At 37.2% G+C, this 22,836-nt stretch overlaps 2 protein-coding genes across 4 annotated transcripts in view; one reads left to right on the top strand and one right to left on the bottom strand.

Annotated features, from left to right (window-relative positions):
- Nucleotides 1–2,832, top strand: part of znf362b (zinc finger protein 362b) — an 11,199-nt gene extending 8,367 nt beyond the window's left edge. Inside the window, exons 8-9 of one of the 2 annotated variants that reach the window (XM_079848953.1) lie at nucleotides 66–224; nucleotides 300–2,832. In XM_079848953.1, coding sequence (XP_079705079.1) covers nucleotides 66–224; nucleotides 300–416 — 276 coding nt within the window. In that variant the 3' untranslated portion in view covers nucleotides 417–2,832. The remainder of the gene's footprint in view (nucleotides 1–65; nucleotides 225–299) is intronic. The other variant, XM_079848952.1, reaches the window with a different exon arrangement.
- A 4,004-nt stretch (nucleotides 2,833–6,836) lies between these two features.
- On the bottom strand, nucleotides 6,837–21,863 carry ccdc30 (coiled-coil domain containing 30). 2 transcript variants are annotated; one of them, XM_079850299.1, is made up of 30 exons: nucleotides 21,818–21,860; nucleotides 21,604–21,690; nucleotides 21,169–21,312; nucleotides 19,805–19,984; nucleotides 19,518–19,638; nucleotides 17,616–17,806; nucleotides 17,210–17,278; nucleotides 16,949–17,023; nucleotides 16,302–16,455; nucleotides 15,301–15,372; nucleotides 15,045–15,160; nucleotides 14,863–14,937; nucleotides 14,677–14,741; nucleotides 14,391–14,583; nucleotides 14,225–14,314; nucleotides 13,994–14,119; nucleotides 13,704–13,841; nucleotides 13,412–13,590; nucleotides 13,080–13,302; nucleotides 12,665–12,787; nucleotides 12,315–12,485; nucleotides 11,522–11,731; nucleotides 11,286–11,443; nucleotides 9,905–10,070; nucleotides 9,701–9,822; nucleotides 8,747–8,888; nucleotides 8,532–8,668; nucleotides 8,341–8,458; nucleotides 8,178–8,242; nucleotides 6,837–7,423 (listed from the first exon to the last, which is right to left on the bottom strand). In XM_079850299.1, the coding sequence occupies exons 3-30, from the start codon at nucleotides 21,181–21,183 to the stop codon at nucleotides 7,210–7,212; spliced, it is 3,708 nt and encodes a 1,235-aa protein (XP_079706425.1). In that variant the 5' UTR covers nucleotides 21,184–21,312; nucleotides 21,604–21,690; nucleotides 21,818–21,860; the 3' UTR covers nucleotides 6,837–7,209. The 2 variants fall into 2 exon arrangements, with proteins under 2 accessions (XP_079706425.1, XP_079706426.1); XM_079850300.1 differs by lacking the exon at nucleotides 16,949–17,023 and having other exon boundaries at nucleotides 21,818–21,863.
- Between the last annotated feature and the right edge of the window lie 973 nt (nucleotides 21,864–22,836).

Raw genomic sequence — 22,836 nt, 5'->3', positions numbered from 1 at the left:
TTGTCAATATTTTATATTACCGTCAACGTGTTAACCTGTTTTTCCTTATTTCTTTTCCTGTTCAGTCTCACCAGAGACAACATAACAAAGACAAGCCATACAAATGTCCAAACTGCTACCGAGCCTACACAGACTCGGCCTCCTTGCAGATCCATCTCTCCGCACATGCCATCAAGAACGCTAAATCGTACTGTTGCAGCATGTGTGGCCGCGCATACACCTCAGTGAGTACCGATCCTCCTCAACGTATGGGAAAACACCTCTCTCGTCATATTATAAAACCGTCTTCTGTTTTTCAGGAAACCTACCTTATGAAGCACATGTCCAAACACACCGTGGTGGAGCATCTCGTCAGCCACCATTCCCCACAGAGAACAGAATCTCCCAGCATCCCCATACGCATTTCACTTATTTGAGCTTCCCCCCCTCACGTTTCTCTTCCATGAAAAGGTATTTTGTTTGCCACGATGGTCTTCCGTTGAGAAAAAAGAAGAATGTGATAAGAGACCTCGGAGGACATTTGAGTCTGATATTGTCTTTACCCCTTTTAGCTCTTAGTGATATTAAGCCTCTAGGCCACAGACTCAACAAATGCTGTCTGAACTGAATTGGTTCAATTCAACCACAGACACCAGTCAAAAAGGATTTGATTGATTATTCCAAAAACAGAATGTCACAGTTGTGATCACTTTTACATTTTGTTTCAAAGGTGTGTAAGGGAGACTTCCAAAGATACTCTTTAAGCACTTTTTCAGCCTTGTGGTTTCGCTCAAAGTAAAATGAATCTTTTTAGAATGGGAGCAGCTATGAGAGTTCGAGCTTAGTTTTAGAAAGTCGGAGGGATTTTGTTGGCTTCCGTCTCCACTTCTACTCCTTATCGTTTGTTTTAACAGGATATTGTGTTGTTTTACTGTGGATGTGACACTTCTTCCACTTTAAGCTTGTATTATCCTTTTATAAGGGGTATTGGGTCATGGTTGAGAAATGAAAAGTGATGTTTGAGTTCTGTATGCCGTGAGGTGGCAGAGTTGAGGTCCATTTTTTATGGATTTTATGAGCATGGTTATTGCCCTAGTATTTTTACACTGGCAAAAGAGACCCAAATAAGGAATTGTAAAAAATAATAATCCCCTTGACGATTCGTTTACATAAAAGAGGGTCAATAAGATATGACGCTCTCTAAAATAATAGCTTGTGTTGTTTGCATCATAGATGCAGTTTTTCAGACAAGGCCTTTTTTTGTGTGTGCAATGCAAATGCCATCATTTCCAATCACAGTATTTTGAAGAAAAAGTGTCCTTTTTTCCCATTTTTGAATTAAATGGCATAATTGCATCATGACAATGTCCATTAAATGGGTTTTTGTTGTGATGTAACAGAAGAAGTGTCACATGGGATCAGTGGTGTTAACTGAATTACACATTTAGGGTGTAGCTGGCCCTCTAAACTCCATTAAGTGTTTATTCCCTCTATTCTTCCCGAGACAAGTGATACAAAAGCACCTTGAGACATTAACTTACACCGATGGATAGCTGAAAGTTTTCATTCGTTTTTAGATGATATAATCTAATTGCAGTGACCTATTTTGAAATGTTTTTATTGGTCAAATTGGAAGTTTGTACACCAAAAACATCAGTAATGCTGTTTAAAGTCATAAATCAAATTTTGAATGTAGTCGTGTTCATTTCCACCAGGGCATTTCTGTTACATAAGTTCATCCAAAACAAATAACTGTTAATCTGGTATGTTTACCTTTCTTTCTTTTTTTTTTTTTGCTTTCACAAGCAAAACCAGCAAACAAGCTGATAAAACATGTCTAGCTGTCTAAAAGCACACTTGGTCTATTAAATTATTCTCGCCAAATTTGTTCATATGTGATCACACTTAGTGTATGTGATTTATGCGATGTCAACAGGCCACAACACTGCAGCTCTACAACATTAATTTACTTTTGTGGTCATTCATGCCAGTCATTTGTTAAGCTTATTGTGTTCAATTCATGTATATTTAGTTTTTTTTTTTTTTTTTTCTGTTTGCAAAGGACCAAGTTGTTGCTCTCAAATGCTCTCAAAATTCCCCCAAATATATATAATATTGATTTATATAAACAGTATGTGTGATTTATTACACAGTAATGGCTTACTGGGTCAAACCGGATTTTTGTTCTTTAATATTTGGGAATGTGACCAATATCGCCATTTTAGCCAACAGCAATTTGATGAGGATCTACTTCTTGGTGCTTTCTACAAAACCTCAGCTCATTGCCAGGAATCGTTTATTACATTAAAGTATAATCCTGGCTTTTTCAGCCTCAAATCCACTTTAAATCAGTAAGACGTGTACATTTACTATAAAATATACCCTGTATTCATTAATAGTGCAAATTGCAAGGTTTAGATACTGTACTTTGTTCATTTTTGTATCTGTTTAGTATATTTAAACTTATTAATATTTGTTTTTCTGTAAGTACTGATCATTGTTTTTATAGGTATCCTTGTCATTTTTTCATGTACGCCTTAATTTTATCATCGTTGAAAGACCGGTTTCTTTCTCTTTCTTCCTCCATGTCGATGTTTTTCAGTTTTTTTCTAAAGCCTTTTTTCCGCATGGAACACCGTAATCGTTATTAATTAACTGTTAACATGTATTATGTAAGACATTGTTACATATGTTCTGAAATAATTCACGTTTTCCTTTGTCTTGCATTGTGGTTCCATATAATGATTTTGTTTAATATGCACAGACATGACTGATAGGTGAATTAAGAAAATATCAATGTCAAGAACACTTTGTATCTCTATCTTGTTTATTAAATTCAGACTGTTACATCTGAGCCTTTGTATTTTTTTAAGACACATTGGAGTCAAGAAATTAGTTGTGATCCTGTTTAGGATTTTAGATTGAACTTTGATTCCTTTTTGTCTTTAGATCTAAGACCTTACTTTGATGGCAATACCAAATGATTTTCAGGGACTCTTGAGTGTGAAAACACAGAGGATGAAAACATACAGAAAGTACCATGACACCAATTTCTTGATTTTTTTCTTTTGAAGGATGGCATGACTTTTTTATCTGAGTTAAAAAAATTGGAAAATGTACGGAAGAGTATTAGGGCCAAGCAATAATAAAAAAAATAAAACCATCTCAAGATTAAAGTCATTATAATGCGAGATTAAACTCGTTAAATTTCGAGAAAAAAAGTCGAAATACAATCTTGAGAATAAACTCATTACATTTCGAGAATAAAGTCGTTGTGTTTCGAGAAAAAACTCGTTAAATTTCGAGAAAAAAACTCGTAATACAATCTTGAGAATAAACTCATTAAATTTCGAGAATAAAGTCGTTGTGTTTCGAGAAAAAAAGTCGAAATGAAATGTAGAGAATAACGCATTCGATCAGAGTTCATTGCATACGAGGCTGAATCCAGTTACTTATTCGTTAAGGCCTCATTATACTTCTGCGTCGGACCTACGCCGGAGCCTATACGCCGTAGGCAACGTGTTGGTTTTAATTTATACTTCTGCGTCGTTGTCCGCGTTGACGCGCACCTAGGGAGCATGTGAAACCCCGAGGGAGGGGTTCTGGCAGACCAATCACAGCGTTTTGCGTCCGCGTAGAATTGACGCGTTGTTACATTTTTGGAGAGGTGCACGTCAGGGTACGCCGTAGGGTACGCGCGCTAAACACAGCCTACGACGTAGCTATGGCGGCAGTTCGACGCAGAAGTATAAATAGGCCTTAAAGGCCTCATTATACTTCTGCGTCGGACCTACGCCGGAGCCTATACGCCGTAGGCAACGTGTTGGTTTTAATTTATACTTCTGTGTCGTTGTCCGCGTTGACGCGCACCTAGGGAGCGTGTGAAACCCCGAGGGAGGGGTTCTGGCAGACCAATCACCGCGCTTGTGTCCGCGTAGAATTGACGCGTTGTTACATTTTTGGAGAGGTGCACGTCAGGGTACGCCGTAGGGTACGCGCGCTACACACAGCCTACGACGTAGCTACGGCGGCAGTTCGACGCAGAAGTATAAAACAGGCTTTAGGCTACTTATTGACGCGCGGACCTCCCCTTTAAATGACGCGACGCGTTAAAGTGGACATTATCCCATTATAGAAGAGCTGTTGTCTAACGAAATCCAAATTTTAAGCAGTTAAAAGTGTACATTATTCCATGATAGTAGGCTACAGCTCCTCCTCTAGCCGACCTAGACGGCTTTGTTACTGAAAGAAAGTCTAAAAATATAGCTTGACTAAGTGATCCAACTCTGCCATGTCCTCTATTCAGTAGGCTATGCAATGAACTCTGATCGAATGCGTTATTCTCTACATTTCATTTCGACTATTTTTCTCGAAACGCAACGACTTTACTCTCGAAATGTAATGAGTTTATTCTCACAATTATTTCGATATTTTTTTTCTCGAAATTTAACGAGTTTTTTTCTCGAAACACAACGACTTTATTCTCGAAATTTAATGTTTATTCTCGAAACACAACGACTTTATTCTCGAAATGTAATGAGTTTATTCTCAAGATTGTATTTCGACTTTTTTCTCGAAATTTAACGATTTTTTTCTCGAAACACAACGACTTTATTCTCGATATTTAATGAGTTTATTCTCAAGATTGTATTTCGACTTTTTCCTCGAAATTTAACGAGTTTTTTCTCGAAACACAACGACTTTATTCTCGATATTTAATGAGTTTATTCTCAAGATTGTATTTCGACTTTTTTTCTCGAAATTTAACGAGTTTAAGCTCGCATTATAATGACTTTAATCTTGAGATGGTTTTATTTTTTTATTATTGCTTGGCCCTAATCCTCGTCCGTAAAAATGTGGCAACACTTGTATACCGTTTTGTATTTACTGTCATTAAACACCTATACAAGTTATTTTTAAAAGTAATGCGTTACAATATTGACTTACTCCCCCAAAAAGTAACTAATTGCATCACTACTTTACTTTGTCTCACCTTGGCTGGGCTTGCTCGTTTATTTTTTAATAACAAAACATACAAAAGTTCTATTTTTGGCAAATGTAAAGGGATTTTCACAGCGAAATTGAAACAAATAAGCTTCAGGCTGAAGAAAATGCAAATTCACATCTGTACCGTAGATGGCGGAGCTCAAACAGACCTTTCGCAGAAGAATTTCGATCACAGAAGAAGAAAGTTCAACACTTCAGCCATTTTTGCTTATTCGTATGGTTGAATGGGTCAGACATTTAGGTAAAATGGGTTCCTTGATTAGTTACTTGGAAAAGTAATCTGATTACTTGAGTAACTTGAGTTACTTGTAATGTGTTACCCCAACACTGATCATGTTGCCAATAATTGAATTGGGCTGTTGCTTTGAGAACAATAAGTTCAGTAAAAGGCTTGTTTGCTAATAGTAGTTTTGAATGCTTTATGAGTATTAAATTATAATTTTATCTCAGATTGACATAACCAATCAAACAGGCATCATGAAAATAAGTTTATTAAGAAAATACATGCTTTGTCATTGTGTACCATGTACACTGATGTCTGTCGCAATTTAAAAAGACATGAGCCCTATATGAATATTTTGTGAAATTTGCATCCTAATATCATATAGCAGCAGGACACAATGTGCAATGCTCTCGTAATGTACAGGCACAACTGCAGGATCTTGATCCCTTTGCCACAGTTCAAAGTGATACAATTTCTCATCTGTCAGATGATTTTGCTCCCAGATCACAGGTCATTTCAGTCTCTGAGGACTATATACAAAACACAAAGGGAATGCAAAATAAAATAATATTTAAAAAACTCCCATTTCAACCCATTCCATTAGTAAACAGCAATACCGTAAGGTTGCTAATGCTACCAGGTCTGTTTTCTTGTCAGTAGCCAAATCATTTTGTTAGAGGGATATAATACCAGCAAACCAACCTTTCTCCAGCATAAATTAAATCACAACCGCACTGCTTATATTAGTACTTAAAGCATATACTCTACACATAATGTCTAAATAAATATTTTGACATTTCATGGCTGTAGTTTTTGCCCTCTAACTGAAATAAATAGTGGACATGTAAAAGTAACATCACATAGATGATCAACTATCCATATAGAGAAAGTCTTTACACTGTGAACTAAACACAGATACACTACCATTCAAAAGATCGGGGTTAGTATGACTTTTTAATGTATCTGAAAGAAGTCTCTTATGCTCATTAAGGCTGCATTTATTTGATCAAAAAACAGTAATATTGTGAACTATATAAAATAATTCTTTTTTACTGTAAATATATTTTAAAATGTAATTTATTTCTGTGATGGCAAGCTGAATTTTCAAGCTGAATATGCTGATTTGGTGGAAACATTGTTTTTTTGTTTTTTTTTTGTATGTGGAAACCGTGATATGTTTTCATCAGGGTTCTTTTATGAATAGAAAACATTTATTTGAAATAGAAATATTTTGTAACAATGTAAAAATTTACTTTCTCTTTTGATAAATGTAATGCATCCTTGCTGAATAAAAGTATACATTTCTTTCAAATTACTGACTTACTGACCCTAAAACTTTAAAATGGTAGTAGTGTACAAGCTTTTAGCTTTAAAGGAGTCTAGTACTCTCAACTCCATGTAACATTTCACCAGGTTTTGACGTAAAATCAGCACAGAATATGAGAAAAGGTCTGCTGACACATGCAAACACTTGATTTCAACTTGATCTTGAATACTTACTGCTTATCCAAAGGCAATAGTGCATTTCAGTTGTAAAGACCTGTAGATGGTACCATCTGAACACAAATTAATAGTGCTTTAAGTGCTTTTCCACAGTTGTACCATTATAGGATAAATGTATAAAAAAATACATATGGCATCTTACAGATGTGACAAGGCTATTGTCCATAGCATCCAATGAAGTATCATGTTTGTGAATGATATAAAATCTCATGCATTCTAGTCTGACTCTACGTGAGCCACAAAGGCAATGCAACGCAGGTGAAATGAGCCAGAGCAATAATACATCTCTTCACACTCGCTTTAAAAAACAATTGAAGTATAAGGAAATGAACTGAAGACTTCAAACATGACACAGTCATGGTGCCACAGAAACTATTTCTTGAGCAAGTTGTCTATGTTTTACCCACCTAAACAACGTTTTACCCTTCTACAGTCGCTTGACTGATCCAGTGACTTGGCAAACTCTGTAATGGCATTTCACAGTCTTTGTAACTCCCTCAGGCCTCATCGCTTGTGGCACTGAGACTCTCTTCCTGCTCTAACCTGCTGTTGGGAGCCACAGGTGAGGTCAGGTTCAGGTAGCCTATCTCAGTGGACTGTGAAACGGGCACAGACGAGGAGATCTCTAGGCTCTTCACTCCAGACTCACCCACTTTGACTTTGCGAATGGCATCCAATATTCCCCATGAGTCACAAAGCCCAGGCTGTGGACTAGAGCAAGATGTTGCAATGTAAGACGTCACCATTTTTTCACTGACACAGTAAAATAATTCCATGCTGATCTGCAGCCTCAGCGGAAAAATACATCTAAATGGCAGATGAGACAAGATATATACTCCCTTTATAAAATTGGGGCCAGCAAGATTTTCTTTATGTTTTTTAAAAGAAGTCTTTTAAGCTCACCAAGGCTGCATTTATTTGATCAGAAATACAGTAATATTGTGTAAAAATCTATGTTAATATATTTCAAATGTAATCTAATCCTGTGATGGCAAAGCTGAATTTTCAGCATCAATACTCCAGTCTTCAGAGTCACATGATCCTTCAGAAATCATTCTAATATGATGATTTGGTCGAAACATTTCTTATTATTAATGTTGAAAAAAAGTGGAAATGTTGAACCATTATGTGGAAACAGTGATGACATTTTTATCAGGATTCTTTGATGAATAGAAAGTGCAAAAAAACGATATATATTTTTTAAAGTATTTATTTGAAAAATATTTTTTTTAACAATGTAAAAGTCTACTGTCACCTCTGACTATTTAATGCGTCTCTCCTGAATCAAAGTATTTAGTTATAAAATTAGTTTAAGAAAAATATTTATAAAAATAGATTTAGAGTTCTTGAAATAGATTATATCACACCGTATTTTGTGTGCCATGTATTTTTATACTTTTTTGACTATATTTGGGAACAGAAATACTGAGTAGGTTGGAAGACTGAAAAAAGTTCTGAATTATACCTTGGAGTTGATGTCCGCAACAGGCTATCATGATGAGCTCCAGAAGGAAACATTTTCTTGACCTCCTAAGACAAAAACACAAAATAAAAGCATCAGTGCAATTCAAATTTGAAATGCTTATTTAAATTATAATAAAAAGAACAACTGCTAAATAAATGTGTACCTCAACAGTACACATCGACTGAAGGTTTCTCAATGCACGATCTAAAATTCCTATCTGATTGGCCAATGTTAGAGTTTTTTCTTGCAGCTCTTTATTCTCCATCTCCAGAAATTTAACTCTAAGAGAAGACAGGGCAAAGAGACAGTTAGTATGTTTCTGTGCTTTACTGTACAGGGTAATGAGATGTTTACCTCTGCTGGATGGTAGTGGCAGTTCTCAGTCCATTGTTTCCCATCTCCTCAGCTTCACTTATTCGCTGCAGAAGTTCTCGTCTCTCCAGGAGGAGCTGGTCGTTTTCTTCTGTCACAGTCCTAATCCAGTCCTTCTCCTGCTCATAGTGGAACACACTCAAGGTGAAGTACATGTTAAGTATATAGTGTTGAAGGTCGGGTCTGAAAACACTCACTTTCTCTGAGAGACTTGTCGCAAGAGCCAGATCATTTTCCAGCTGCTGGATCCTGTGCTCATGTTGGGCGACTGTCTTCATGAAGATTTGTTTAGCTCTGCGCAACTTGGTTTTGTGCTGAGACTGTTTCTCGTTGTGTCTCCTGCAGGACACGAGTTTCATGATTTCATATTAACACATTGCATGTAATATGTGTACTTTTAAAACAGTTTATTTGCTGTAAGAGTAAAGGCTGTAATACACTACAATACTTAAAAAATCTGAACCAATTTTAAAACACTAGGCACATCATACACTTGCCGACTTTGTAAATGGTTCCAGAGAAAAACTGGGCATCATACACTAAACAACTGAGGTTCACACACTGCCAGACTTTCAAGTCGTTCTGAACACGAACACATGCAAAAATATGTGCCTTATTGCAAGGAGATGTGTCAACATGTTCTAATATTGGCTCAAAATATCAAACCTGTTTGAAATCCTCCAACTGGATGGAATCAAAGTCTGAAGCTTAAAAAAAACCTGTCCATCCTACACTACACGATTTTCACAAGTTCACATTAACATATAACCAGATATAATGCATATTTGGCGTGCTGTCTGAGAAGAGGGCTCCAAGCTCAGAATTTGGCCCGAACACAGATTACTCCCCCCGTATCCCTGGCTGGGATAGGAACAATTGAGAGTGAGGAGCTGGGGTGGAGGAGGGATGCTGGAAAACTGTCATGGGACAGAAGTAAGTTGGCTATATAGGCCTCCTCTCGTGCTGATTGGGTAGATTATCTGAATGTGCTTCCTCCTGAACATTGTTAATGATATATCTATGAAATCTGTGAACTCCAACTGCCTAAAATCTTTTGGCAACTAGCATCGACTCATCCAGACTGCAAATCAGGGCAAAAGTTTTGTATTCCAGCCTTAAGAGTATAATGTCCACCCAGTGAATAATGATACCTAATGTGAGTGTCAAGCTGCTGAACAACCAGCTTCAGTTCCTCCTGCAGTCTCTCAGACTCATGTTGGGAAGACAGAAGCTGTTCTTCCAGCCTGTGGCAGCTCTTCTGACCGCCTCTCTGCTGCAGGACACATTGGTATTTCATGGTCAGCAGCTCCACTGTATCATTTCAGCAATTAGTATGATAGTTTCAACTCACAAACCTCTTCTCTAGCTGTGTTAAGTTCGCTCTCCAGCACTTGCAGCCGCGTCTCCAGCTCCTGTGTGCGGTGTGACATCTCCAAGTTGGTGCGTGTCATAGTCGCCTCCTTCGCCCGCAATGAGCGCACCTGCTGCTGGAGTTCCTCGTCTTTCTGCTCAAGTAATTTCCTTTCAGAAAACACAGAAAGTCATTGTAAAGTCCACTATATAGTAAGTAACACATGCAACAATTGCTGCAATGGTCACACTTTATATTAAGTGACTTACCATGATTATTTCATAAAAAAATTATTAGGTACAAATACTTATTGTTAGGGCTGGACGATACGGCCAAAAGAAATTATCATGATACTTTTTTTCATATCAGTCGATATCGATAATTATTATGATAAATGTCAAATATTTATTTCTTTAGTTTAAAGGCAGATTTTTGCTCCTAAGTGAAAGTTGTAGAAACCAGACCATAAACTGTGGTTTTAAACTACTCTTTATTGTCAGAACATGACAAACATTTGGCAGTAGCTTGAAAAAAATAGTAACATCTGTAAAAATTGTAGCACCCTTATTTTTATAAGGTAAATTTGAAATATTTTGACTGTTCGAGTTTTATTATAATGAACCATTGGTCTTCCATAGTAAAATACATTTAGATCATGATAACCATAGTAAAAACCACGCATATAGCATCTCACTACCATGGTAAAATTGTTTCTATGGTATTTGTATAAAAAACTGTAACCTAAATACATTTAGCATTTAGCAAATGCACAAATGCTATAGCTACAGTAAGTATATTCCATTAATACTTTTAATACATGTCTAGTAAAATTCAATATAAATATCCCACATTTCTGCCACAATACCATGGTGCAGTTAGTGTTACTACAGTAAATCCATGGTAAATGATGGGGATTTGCCTTTAGACTGTAACGTTGCACACAGCGTTTCTCCTGTTTGTCAGTGCTGTCTCATCTGGCTTTAAACAGGTTAAAGGGGTTATATTATGCTTTTACACTTTTTCAACTTTAGCTAGTGTGTAATGTTGCTGTTTGAGCAGACTACAAACGCACACTTCAGAAGATTTGCCAAAGGTTGCGAGGTTCGTGGAGTTAAATGTTTCTTATACATTCAAAAACATGTTTAAATGATAATGATGCATAATTTCTGAATGGCAACGGTATAAAAGAATATTACAGCGTTTGCCTTTCTATTACTAACACTAGAAAGGCCAACGCTATAATACCTTATACTTATACAATATATTATATTTGTTTTTTTACTTTCTTCTGCATCTGCGCTCAGGTGTTGCAATCTGAAAAATAAAAGTGATATATTTATCGGTCGACCACTAATATTGGCTGGTGGTGCAGTGACCCGTCTGACCTCTGTAGTTGATCCTCTTGCAGTTGGGCTCTGAGAGCAGACAGGTTATCAGACATGTCTCTGGTGTCTCTTTCTAGTTTGCTGGTCTCTCCTGCTCTGGCCTCTTCCAGGCGTATCTGGTGAAGAGCGTTCTTCAGTTGCTGCTGCAGATCTACGACCTGCAGAGATGTTGAAGACATTCTTCATAACTGTTATACTTCTGAACAAGAGAATTTCAGCCTGCACTGAACACACACCTTCTTGTCAGCAGCAATCACACGTGCCCTCTCTGAATTGAGCTCCTCCATCAAGCTTCTGTTAGTCTGTCGGTTCTGAGCGCTTCTGGCCATCTCCAGCTCCAGATCTCTGGCTCTCTGCTGGAGTCTCTCCAGCTCTGCCACCTGTCCCGCTGCGCTGCCCTCCTGCTGGGCTACTTTGGCCTGGGCCTGCTTCAGCTCCGCACACAGCTAAAGAACAAGAGCAGAAACATAAAGTTTCTGAGCATTAACAATAGTCCTGTGTTAATCTAACTAGGGATAGCCCATGTTCGACATAATATAAAAACAAACAAATTAGTAAAATTAAAATTAGGCCTACTTTCTTTAAAAAAATTCAATAACATTCTAAAGTATGAGGAAATTGATCAAAAGAGACAGTAAAGACATTTATAATAATACATATAGATTTCTATTTCAAATAAATGCTTGTTACTTTGAACTTTCTATTCATCAAAGAATGCTGAAAAATGTATCATGGTTTCTACAACTGTTTTCAATATTGATAAGTAATGTTTCTTGAGCAGCAAATCAGCATATTAGAATGATTTCTGAATGATCATGTGACAGAAGACTGGAGTTAAATTATATTCAATATAAAAGTTTTAAGCATAAGAGCATTTCCTTATGCATTATGTAAATAAATATCAAAGTAAATTTCATCCACTATATTTATTTAAAACAAATGCCACTTGGTTCATATGTTGTTATCTAATCTAATGCAATCTCTCACATTAATTTCAAATGAAACTTAAGAGATTTTTTTTTTTTTTACCTTGATCTTCTCCTGATCTAGGAGTGCATTGTGTCTCTTAAGGTCCAGATTTTTCTCTCTTTCATAGCGTAGCTCTCGCTCAGCAGAGGTGAAGAGGTGCTGAGTTCTCTGCAGGTCCTGTCTCAGCTGTTTGTTCTCCTCTCCCTTCTGTTTTAGGAGTGAGTCCTGAGCCTGTGCACAACCACATAATGGCCACAGTATGCATAGCAAACAGGGGAAAAAAACAAAAAAAAACAATATTGTTATTATACAATTAAGCAGGTTATACAAATGTTTTGTGCATAAATGAAAATAAAAATGAATGTGAATATGTTCGTGTGGGTGTGTAAAGATTGGAAAGCAGGGCTGACCTTAGCTCGGGCCTGAGCTTCACTGATCTGGGCCTGCAGGGCTAGCTGGTGTTGGCCAGCCAGCTGTCTCTCCTCCTCCAGGGTGGAGTGTAGCTTACTCATCTCTGACTTCACACAGGCCAGCTAGAGGAGCAGCATGTGTTTTGGGGTATTTTATTAATTTTTTTTGTCACAGTGCTGAAAGTCATAAGGTGACTATGTGAAACACACACTTCACTTATATGATTTTATGGTGAAATGTGTTATTCTTGTTAACCCAGATGAATTTTGACCAAGAACAATGAACTGTGGCTTTAATTTAGAGTGAGTGGCGCAGCAAAAAATAGACTCGGCGCCGAAACAATCACGGCACTGCAGCAGCGCCTCGGTGTGAATAATATGGGCCCTTACACATCCAGTGTGAAACAGGCCTTACCTGACAAACCCCCTCATCCTGTGCAGAAGGCTTGTGGTTGGCCGTCTGCTCCAGTGATGCTCTGGGTGTCTGCTCTCTGGTATACTGGAGCTGCTGTCTCACATGCAGGAGCTCCAGACTGAGTCTCTCTTTCTCCCCATCAGTCTGAAGCCTCTCGTGGGCTTTCTCGCTGAGCTCTCTCTGTAGCTGCATCACCTGTCCACGCTTCTCCATCAGCTCATCCCTAAACAGGCAAAGTGCATCTTACCATGCTTTCTACTGAGTCCAGGAGCTAATTATTTATCATTTTAATGTCATACAGAGTTGATCTGTAGTATCTGTGAGAGCCTTACCTTAGAGTGTTGTGCTCCTTCTCTAGTCGAGTCAGTTCTGTTCTCAGTTTGTCCACCATGGACTTAAGCTCTACCACCTGTCCCCTGCTGTCTCTCAGGTCCTCTTCAGCCCGGCTGTTCTCTGTCTGAAGTGTCAGGTTGTCCTGGAGTCGTGTCTGAGCACGCTCCAACTGGGCCACCTGCAGAGTACAAACTTAGCCTCAGTGAGAATTTGCAAGCTACAGGAAGAATATCACAGAATGGATTGCTTTCTTTGTGATTTAAACGTATGAATGACCTTAATTTTTATTACCTTTTCTTCCAAAATTCCCTTTTCTCCTTTAATCTGCGTGAGGTTCTTGTTGAGTGTCTTCCCTTGTCGACATTCTACCTCTAGTCTCTGGACCTCCACACGTAATCTCTTCAGCTCCTCATGGTCTTTTTGCATGACCTGTCCACATGTAGCATTTATGTGCAGTTCATGGTTTCAGATAACATTATTATTATTATTCTAAACAAATGCAAAATGCAATATGAAAAATGGGCTTTCCAGGACTCTAAACTGTGTATTTTATAACGAGTCATGTGTGACAATGATATTACCTCTTTTTCCTTTTTGAGCGCAGCCTTGGATATAGATAGATCCACCTCCAGCTGTTTCCTCCAACCTTTTTCTTCAGCAAGACGACCCTCGAGGAACTTCAGCCTTTCTTGAATGCTCTCACTAAGCTTTGGATTAAAAGATCAGTGATATTCTACCACATAATCAGAGGGTGCAAGTGATTTTTATGAGGTTGCTATTCTCCTTAGTGTAAACAGGCCTTCGACCTTTACCTCAGAGTCAGTTCCTCGAACCTGATCTTCATCTTTCTTCTCAAGTTTCTTGATATCCCTCTTACTCAGTTCTTCCTCAATACTTTTAATCTAGAACCAAACTCAGAGTCATCCTAAAAATTCAGGTGATTATTTCAGCCCCGTAACATCACGACTAAAAACATACCTTTCTCTGTAACCCATCTATCTCACACTCATGATGCTCTCGCTCGTCTTTCGCTGCGTTCTGCGCTTCCCCCAGCAGTGCCTCCAGCTCCTCGTTCCGCTCCACCAACTCCTCGTGTTCCCGCTGCTGCTTCTGCAACCTCCTCTCCAGCTCTCGCAGGCGGCTGTCCTTATCTTCAGACTCTCTCCGACACCTGCCAAAATACAACTGCCATATCAGCATCTTTAAAGCGTGGAAGCAATGACATGTACAGCTTTAAGTTAGATAAAGGAGGGCAAAGCTTCACCTCTTGTGGAGTGTCTCATCGTCTGGAACCACTGATGAATCCGCATTAACATTATTCCCAACACCCTGACAAAAAAAGCATCTGTAAGCTCTGAGAGGAAACTATACAAATATTAAATTACTTGTGTCATGCAATACATGCAAACTAGCCCCTTCAAGAGAGGATTGTAGTAGAACGTATATCTACCTGTGCAGAGTATATTTTATTGTGCTCTAATGTCTCGTTGATCCCTTGAGCCGAGTGCAGCTTTGATTGTTCAACCTGTGGCACAACCGACATTGCAAAATATAACATTTCTGTGTTTGCATATTGCAAATATCTAACATGTCATGGCACCAAGATAAAATTTTAAAAACAATTATTCTTGCCAGGTTAAGAAGAGTCCTTCTCTCTGTGTCCAATGAGCGAACTCTATCCCTCAGCGCACGAATCTCCCCATCCAGTCGTTCATTGCGTTCCTTGGCCTTCTGCAGCTCCACCATATCTGTAAAACATAGAGTTTACAACCAGAAGACATCTTTTGTAATGTTTCCATGATTTGTCTACGCTGTAGTTCTTTGAAGTGTCTTTATAAATAAACTTGCAAATGTGTGACGCGATATGTTGCTGCAGACAAAATCTCACCACACTGTTTAAGCTTGTCCACTTCCTGTTTTAACTGCTCCACTTCCTCCCCAGTTTTCTGCAGGTCAGGTACTGAAACGAAAATTTGGTTTACAATATTGCATTAAAACAAAACAGTTAAAGAAACTGATTTTTTCTAAAGACCGCATGAGTGATGCTTGGTCATGAAAAAGTCACCACCACCATTACAGGTTGTTCAGGGTAATTTTGTTTGTTTTATCATTCGACAGGGGAAAAGAGTCAGTTTAGTTGCATAACAAATAAGCAAGGATGCACAATAAATTCAAAAATTATCAGTTGATATTAAAGTGATCATCAGTTAATCAGTCAATCGGAATCAGTTTGGATATTTAATTTCAATGCCTCTGGGTTTTTTTTTTTTTTTTTTTACATTTAAATTACATTTACCATCATCTGACTAGTGCCTTTAATTGAATTAAAATATAAAAATTAGATGAAAAACTAAAAGTTGAAAATGAGGCATTTTCCAAAGGCAACTCACTGAAATTAAGTAAATTAAAGTTGAAGTGCTAAAATTACTAAAACTGAAATGAATATAAATTAAATCTACAAAATAATAAAAAAAATATTACAATGACAAAAGCACACAATAAAATTACTAAAATTAATTCAATAAAATTAAAACTGAAAAAAATAAAACTGAAATATAAAAATAAAAGTTAATTCAAAATGTTTTAATATTAATAGTATATAAAAAATACTAAAATAACACTGCATCTAATGCTCAGTCTTTCAAAACACTGAAAATTTAACAACATGGTTAAATGTAATCTTTAGCAAATCTCAAAATTATTTCCATTTTGCCTACTGTCCATTATAATGGTGTGATGCCTAAATTCACTTGTAGCATTAAAAATGATTGATTTTAATTTTTAGTATTTTATTTTTCATATATGTATGTACATTTATTTTAATATTACCATAATATGAAAATAATTATCAGCTTATTGATATCAAAATCTGAATTGTTATTCACATACCAGACAAGTTTTGGACCTTACGAGCAAGATCTAGTTCATCTGTCAGGTGGCGAATCTCTTTATGTGCCATAGCAAGACGACTCGATGCCTCTTCCAGATCCCTCTCCAGCTTCTGCCGCTCTGTGCGTTCTTTGCAGAGTTCTTCAGTGTGGGCCTACAGGGGACAGAGCTTTCAGTGAGACATAAACCTGGCTGCACTGGGTGGACAAGCAAGAAGCATGTCGGCCTCCATGCGTTTTTAACATGCATGAGCCACAGAACACAGGTGAAGCTGAACGTGGATCATGTTCCAGTGTGAACGGAGTTTAATATGTGCCTTCTCTCCCTTATAACCATCAGAGACAACAGTAACGTTGGGACAAACAGCCTTTGGTTAGTAACCACCCTGAAAGAAAGCGCTCCATAGTGCTGTTAGGGTCTAGAGTGAAAATAAGAAGTGTTAATATTATCATGCTAGGCTCAGCATGTTGTTATTCTCTGCTTTGAGTTCAACCGAGGCATGCATTATTTCATGGAGCTGCCTTAATCTGCTTTAAGTGGATCATCCTCTCAAGGACAATACGGAAGGTTCCGCCTCTCTTGATTTAACCTTCATGTGATGCCTTTTTTATGAGTCCAATCAAGTTATGAAAGGTACGGGAACGTACAGGAAGGTTCTGTGCTCTTAGTGTCGCCTTGCGCGCACCAAAGAACTTCCTCCAAGGACTTTGAACTGATGATTCCTGTCCATTTAGGGAGGGGCAAAGAATCAGGAGAAATTATGATGCACAACATACAGAGAGATGGACAATGAAACACTTAAATATAAATGAGACACTGTTGATATTGGACATTCTTTGAGTTCATGACTTTAGCACACTGCTTTTGAAATTGCTGCCCGCTCAAGGGCCACTCTGAGATCATCTCACCTCATTCATGTTTTCCTTTTGCTGTCTAAGTTCCTCTTCCAATGCGTGACGGATATGATCCAGCTCCTCCTGATTTCCATAAAAGAGGAGATATTAAAATGACCATAAAACTAATAAGCCACAAGTGATGTGTCACTATCAAGTATACTGTAACACATACAGTATATTGCCATTATTACCGTATAAATATTTACATTTTATGCATTCTTTCATCCAAAGTTCATTCAAGGTATACATTTTATATTGATATGTGCTCTTCAAGCCTTTTCTGTATCCTAAATACACACAATTAAATAATATTTAAATATGAAATGCAATTAAATATAGCCTTTGCATAATGGTCTACCTGTTGACCTACACTTTTAAGAACACTATTACAGAAGTCAGGCTTTATTTTTCATAGTACCTGTAGATGCACCTCTCTGAGGTTGCCGGTGAGGGTCTGGGTGTCCAGCTTTCTTTCAGCAGCCTCTAGTCTCTCCAGCAGAGTGACTCTCTCCACCAGCAGATAGGCCACTTGCTCACTCGCACTGCTCTGGCTGATGTCCGCTAGACCCTCCTGCTCCAGCATCTCCACCACCTCCTTACACTGGGAGTCTGACAAACACGACGTAAGTAAGGACCACTAACTGGACTATAAGTGGGTTCAAGTTGAGCATTGAGCAGAACGCAAGAGCTATGTTGCGAATGGAATACTAGCATACTACTTAGTGCTATATACACTAAATATAGAAAGAAACACACTATTTTGCATTTTAAATCAAATTCTATGTAAAAAACAAACAAACAAAAAACAGTGTTGTTACTGTTTATTAAAAATTAATAAATCATTAATTTTCATTAATAATAATCATTTTTGTTAATTGAAATAAAGCTAAAATAAAATATAATAAACTATAACTATTAGATAAAAAATATCAAAACTTAAATTGAAATTAAAAATGTTAAAATGGCATCTAAATAAATAAAATGTGACCCTGGATCACAAAACCAGTCACAAGTAGCACAGGTATATTTGTGGCAATAGCCAACAATACATTGTATGGGTCAAAATGATAGATTTTTCTTTTATGCTAAAAATCATTAGGCTATTAAGTAAAGATCATGTTCCATGAAGATATTTTGTAAATTTCCTACCGTCAATATATAAAACATTTATTTTTGTGAGTGAATGCAGCAAAATCGCAAACATAAATGGACAACTTTAAAGACGATTTTTCTCATGTTTCGATTTTTTTTGCACCCTCAGATTCTAGATTTTCAAATAGTTGTATCTTGGACAAATATGGTCCTTTCCTAACAAACTATACATCAATGGAAAGCTTATTTATTCAGCTTTCAGGTGTTGTATAAATCTCAATTTCAAAAAAATTGACCCATATGACTGGTTTTGTGGTCCAGGGTCACAAATAAGTTTAATTTGAAAACGCTAAAATTACTAAAACTAACTCTGAAATAAGAATAAATTAAAGCTAAATGGAAAAAATGGCAAAAGCACATAAAATGACTAAAATGAAAATTAAAACTGAAATATAATTCAGTATATGAATATAATAGCTAATAATACAATGAAATTCTAAAACATTTATTAATATCAAATTGTATTAATATCAAAATATTAATAAATACTACAATAATATATTAATTATTCTAAGAGTAAATTTACACAACAACATGCTAAAAACGGAAAAGTTTTTTGCGTAAAGACGACAACGTTGTCAAAACGATCCCCGTTCACACGGATTCGCGAAAACGACTAATAATGCTGTTTTATGTCAGTCCAGTAGGTGGCGATGTCACTTTGTAGCACCCCTCCCTCCCACCCCAGAATGCGATTTAAACCAGTATGCCGTTTTTAAAACACCATTGTCATGTAAATGAACGGCCAAACAATTGCATAACAATTTTTTTTTTGGTTTTTAGTTGAAAAACGGTGTCGTGTAAATGCCACTGGTAAAAACACCTTGACTCTTGGTTGTCAGATCAAATGAGTTAAGAAATTTGTGGCTGATATAACTTCTGGACCATGGAAGAACCAGTCAAGCACACTGCATTGTGGGATACAGTATTCTACACAGAATGCTCTATTATATACTGCACATTTGATAAATGTAGAAAACTATTCTAGACCAAAGTACTGTATACAGAAAACTATTCTAAGGATACAGAAAAGTATGTATAATGCAGAAATGAGTATGAGAAGTATGCTATTCGAAACACAGGCAAGGACAAAACTTCAAGGCACATTGTTTACTACGAACACAATCTTAAGTATGATCAAATGATTTAATCAATATAAAACCCTCACCCTGTTGGTGTTTCATTAGAGCGAGTTCAGCACGGAGCTGTTCGTTGTCACGTTCGTACTCCGCTGTAAGAGATTCCCGCTCCTCCAGCATGTTTCGAATATGCTCCACGTAATTTTCCACCTTGAAAAAAACCCATCAAACAACCAGTCGGCACAGCAAAGGCATTAGCTACAGAAGGAGCTTGTTTTGGTCAGGAAACAGTGTCGTCATGTTACAATGTTGATGAGGGAGACCATGATTAGCTATTCTTTGGGGTGGAGGCCCGGCCTGCCATCTGCTGGCTCACCTCTCTCATCTCGCTGGCCTGCTGTGTGCGCAAACTCTGCAGGTCTTCAGTGGCGGCAGTCAGGCTGCCCTCACTGCTCTGGAGCAAACGCCACAGGTGCCGCTCACGCTCCTCAGTTGAAGCCTCAGGGGACACACCGTCCCTGTGCAAGCGCAGGGTGATCTCGTCCAGCTCCTTTTCCTTCAGAGGAAACAAAACAATGAGCCTTCTTTTTTTTCTTTGAACAGTGTAAATGAGGCCAGGGTTACCCGACACCATCTTAAAACACTCTTTCGGTGTGAAGCCCGTCTCAGAAGGTGCCTAATATCTCTCTATACTGTAACTGTTTCAGTAGCAGTTTTTAAATGGGGGGCCAGGGCCCACTAGGGGGCATCTAAACTTCTAAAGGGGCTGCAAATGCGTCAAAATAAATTTAATTTAATTCATGCATAGATCAGGGATTCTCAACCAGGGGGCCGGAAAGGGGATTGCAAGATAGCTTAACATTATTTAAAATAAGACAAAGCAAGCTTTTAAATAAGCTAAAACAGCTAAAAATCAAGATGACAACTGACATCATATTTTTATTTTTATTATTTTCCTCAAAAACTGTCTTTTTTTTAAGAACTGGGGTTCCCTTGGTGCATATATGAGGACATTTTGAAGGTGAGATTTCTAGACATGGAAAAGTTACAAAAACTAATAACATCATAAAGCCATGGAAATTTCCATAGTGAACATCTATTTTTATATTAAGCTCTGAAATATGTTGAAATTCTTATATGTAGGATTTGCAGAGAAATTGCCATAAAGTAAAAAATCTTTTTAAAAACTTTATCCCACAATCATAGTCATTTAAATTCATTATTGAACCTGAAGAAGACTCAGTTCTTCAATCTACTGAAATAACAGAATTTAACAATTTTAATGAATTTTATATAATTTATATTATATATAATTACTTTAGATCAACTGTGCAATTTCTGAGAATAAAAAAACTTTGAAAACAAGCAGCTTTGTCATTACAGTGGAAGTACCAGACATATCAAGACAAAAAGGTTGAGAACCACTAAACTTTTATTACATAAGGAAAACGTGATAATGCAATAAATATCTTAAGATTATTAGTATCTGATGATAATAGTTTGGGGAAGCAACTTTTTGCAACAATTTAAGCAAACGTTCACGAGGAGATACTGTGTGTGTGTGTGTGTGTGTGTGTGTGTGTGTGTGTGTGTGTGTGTGTGTGTGTGTGTGTGTGTGATGAATAACTGCCATACAGTCGCACTGTCAATGGCCATTTTAAGCATATTACATATGGTCTCAATTTACAAACCTTTTATACTTTTATCATATTTATAAGTACAAAAACGAGGACACCATACCTCTCTTTTTTCCATGGCCGAGTAGAGCTGAACTGGAGTCCGAGCATCACTTGCAAATTAGCCAAGAGTGTTTATGAGAACAAAGTTTGGATTGTGGTTTCCAGCATTTGCGTCCGCCCATGGCAGTCTCTGACCTAATCATCACTTCATTATAAAAATAAAGAAAGGCATAAAACAGAACTCAACATGTTACCGTAGTTTACATGCCTGTAACTTAAGTTAAATGAACACAATACAGCTTTAAGCAACAACTTTTATATAACTTACACTAATGTAACAAATAACTAAACATGATCTTCTGCCTAATCCAAAATCCACTATCATCAGTCATCTAATAATTCTCTCTCATATTCACAATATATCTGCAGTCAAGGGTATATTTGACAGGGATAACGTTTCTTTGGGGTTTTAATGCAATATAAAAAGTTTTCTAACCCGAGCAGAGTCCCAGTTCGCTAACTTTGGCTAGCGGGCTAGTTCGCAGGTATTACGCACGAGCCTCTTTTCATATCCTCCAGACGGCTATTAAAAATAAAACAAATTAAGATTGTCGCAATCCTTCAACATCGATTTGACAGTGTTAATGAAGCCTGTCTGTTTGCAAATATTGATGCAACAGTAGAGTGTCATAATATCTCATGAGGCCTACCCAAGTGTTTTGTTGCAGCTGCTCTCAGTAGCTTGGACCGAGTGCCTAGGCAACGGGTTAAACCATTATGGACAGAGAGGGGAGAGAATGGCTGCGTTGAGACGTTACACATTATACCAGCAGATGGCGGTGTTTGCTCTATAAATCAATTAGCAACCGTGAATGACTGAACTATTCAACTATTCAATTCATATTTTATTTTTTAAAGTAATTCATTCATTATGTATATGAAACAGTAATATTGTGAAATTGCAATGTAAAATAACTGTTTTCAATTTGAATATATTTTGAAATGTAATTTATTCCTGTGATGGTAGCCTATAGCTGAATTTTTAGCATCATCACTCCAGTTTTCAGTCACATGATCCTTGAGAAATCATTCTGATATAGGCTACTGATTTGATGCTCAATTATTATTGATTATCGTTGGTACTTAGTTATTAATAATGGTTATTATTAATATCAATGTTAAAACAGTTTTTGCTAATATTTTGTAGAAACATGAGAGTTTTTTTTCAGGATTCTTTAAATGAATAGAAAGTTCAAAAGAGTAGCATGTATTTGAAAAAGAAATTTTTTTATCAATTTAAGAAGTCCTTGATAAATAAAAGTATTATCTTAATTAACCCTTTCACGCATAGTGGTCACTACAGTGGACAGCTAAGCATTTTCTTGAATTTGCACGGGTTTTTATGGCAAAGTTGCACATCAGCCTCTTCATTGGACCCTGGTGTATCATCCGATAAATTGCAACCAAGTGGCAAGCCTTTGTGTTTTGATTTTTCCCCCCCTCCAAACCAAGATGGCCAAGGGTCAGTCAGACATGCCAAGTTACTCCGGAATATCCACCCATTCCTTCTATCCTAGGAGACTCTTATAGGTAAAAAAAAATATTGCAGCATCAAGCAATATCTAATGAGTCATATCACAGTAAAATTTTCCAAGTTTTGATTTTAGATTGAGAGAAAACTCTGATTAATCACATGTCCACTGTAGTGGACGTCATGCATCAATTGCTA

The sequence above is a fragment of the Squalius cephalus genome (assembly GCF_949319135.1).
Source record: "Squalius cephalus genome assembly, chromosome: 18".
Taxonomy (NCBI): Eukaryota; Metazoa; Chordata; class Actinopteri; order Cypriniformes; family Leuciscidae; genus Squalius; species Squalius cephalus.
Note: the sequence above shows the minus strand (reverse complement) of the source record. Positions and strands in the feature narration are given on the sequence as shown.

Coding starts and splice junctions, on each gene's coding strand:
- ccdc30 (XM_079850299.1), bottom strand. Junction 13,303..13,411: donor AAGGAGCACAACACTCTAAG/GTAAGGCTCTCA, acceptor TTGCCTGTTTAG/GGATGAGCTGATGGAGAAGC. Junction 8,889..9,700: donor CAGCTTGACACTCACATTAG/GTATCATTATTC, acceptor CGTGTCCTGCAG/GAGACACAACGAGAAACAGT.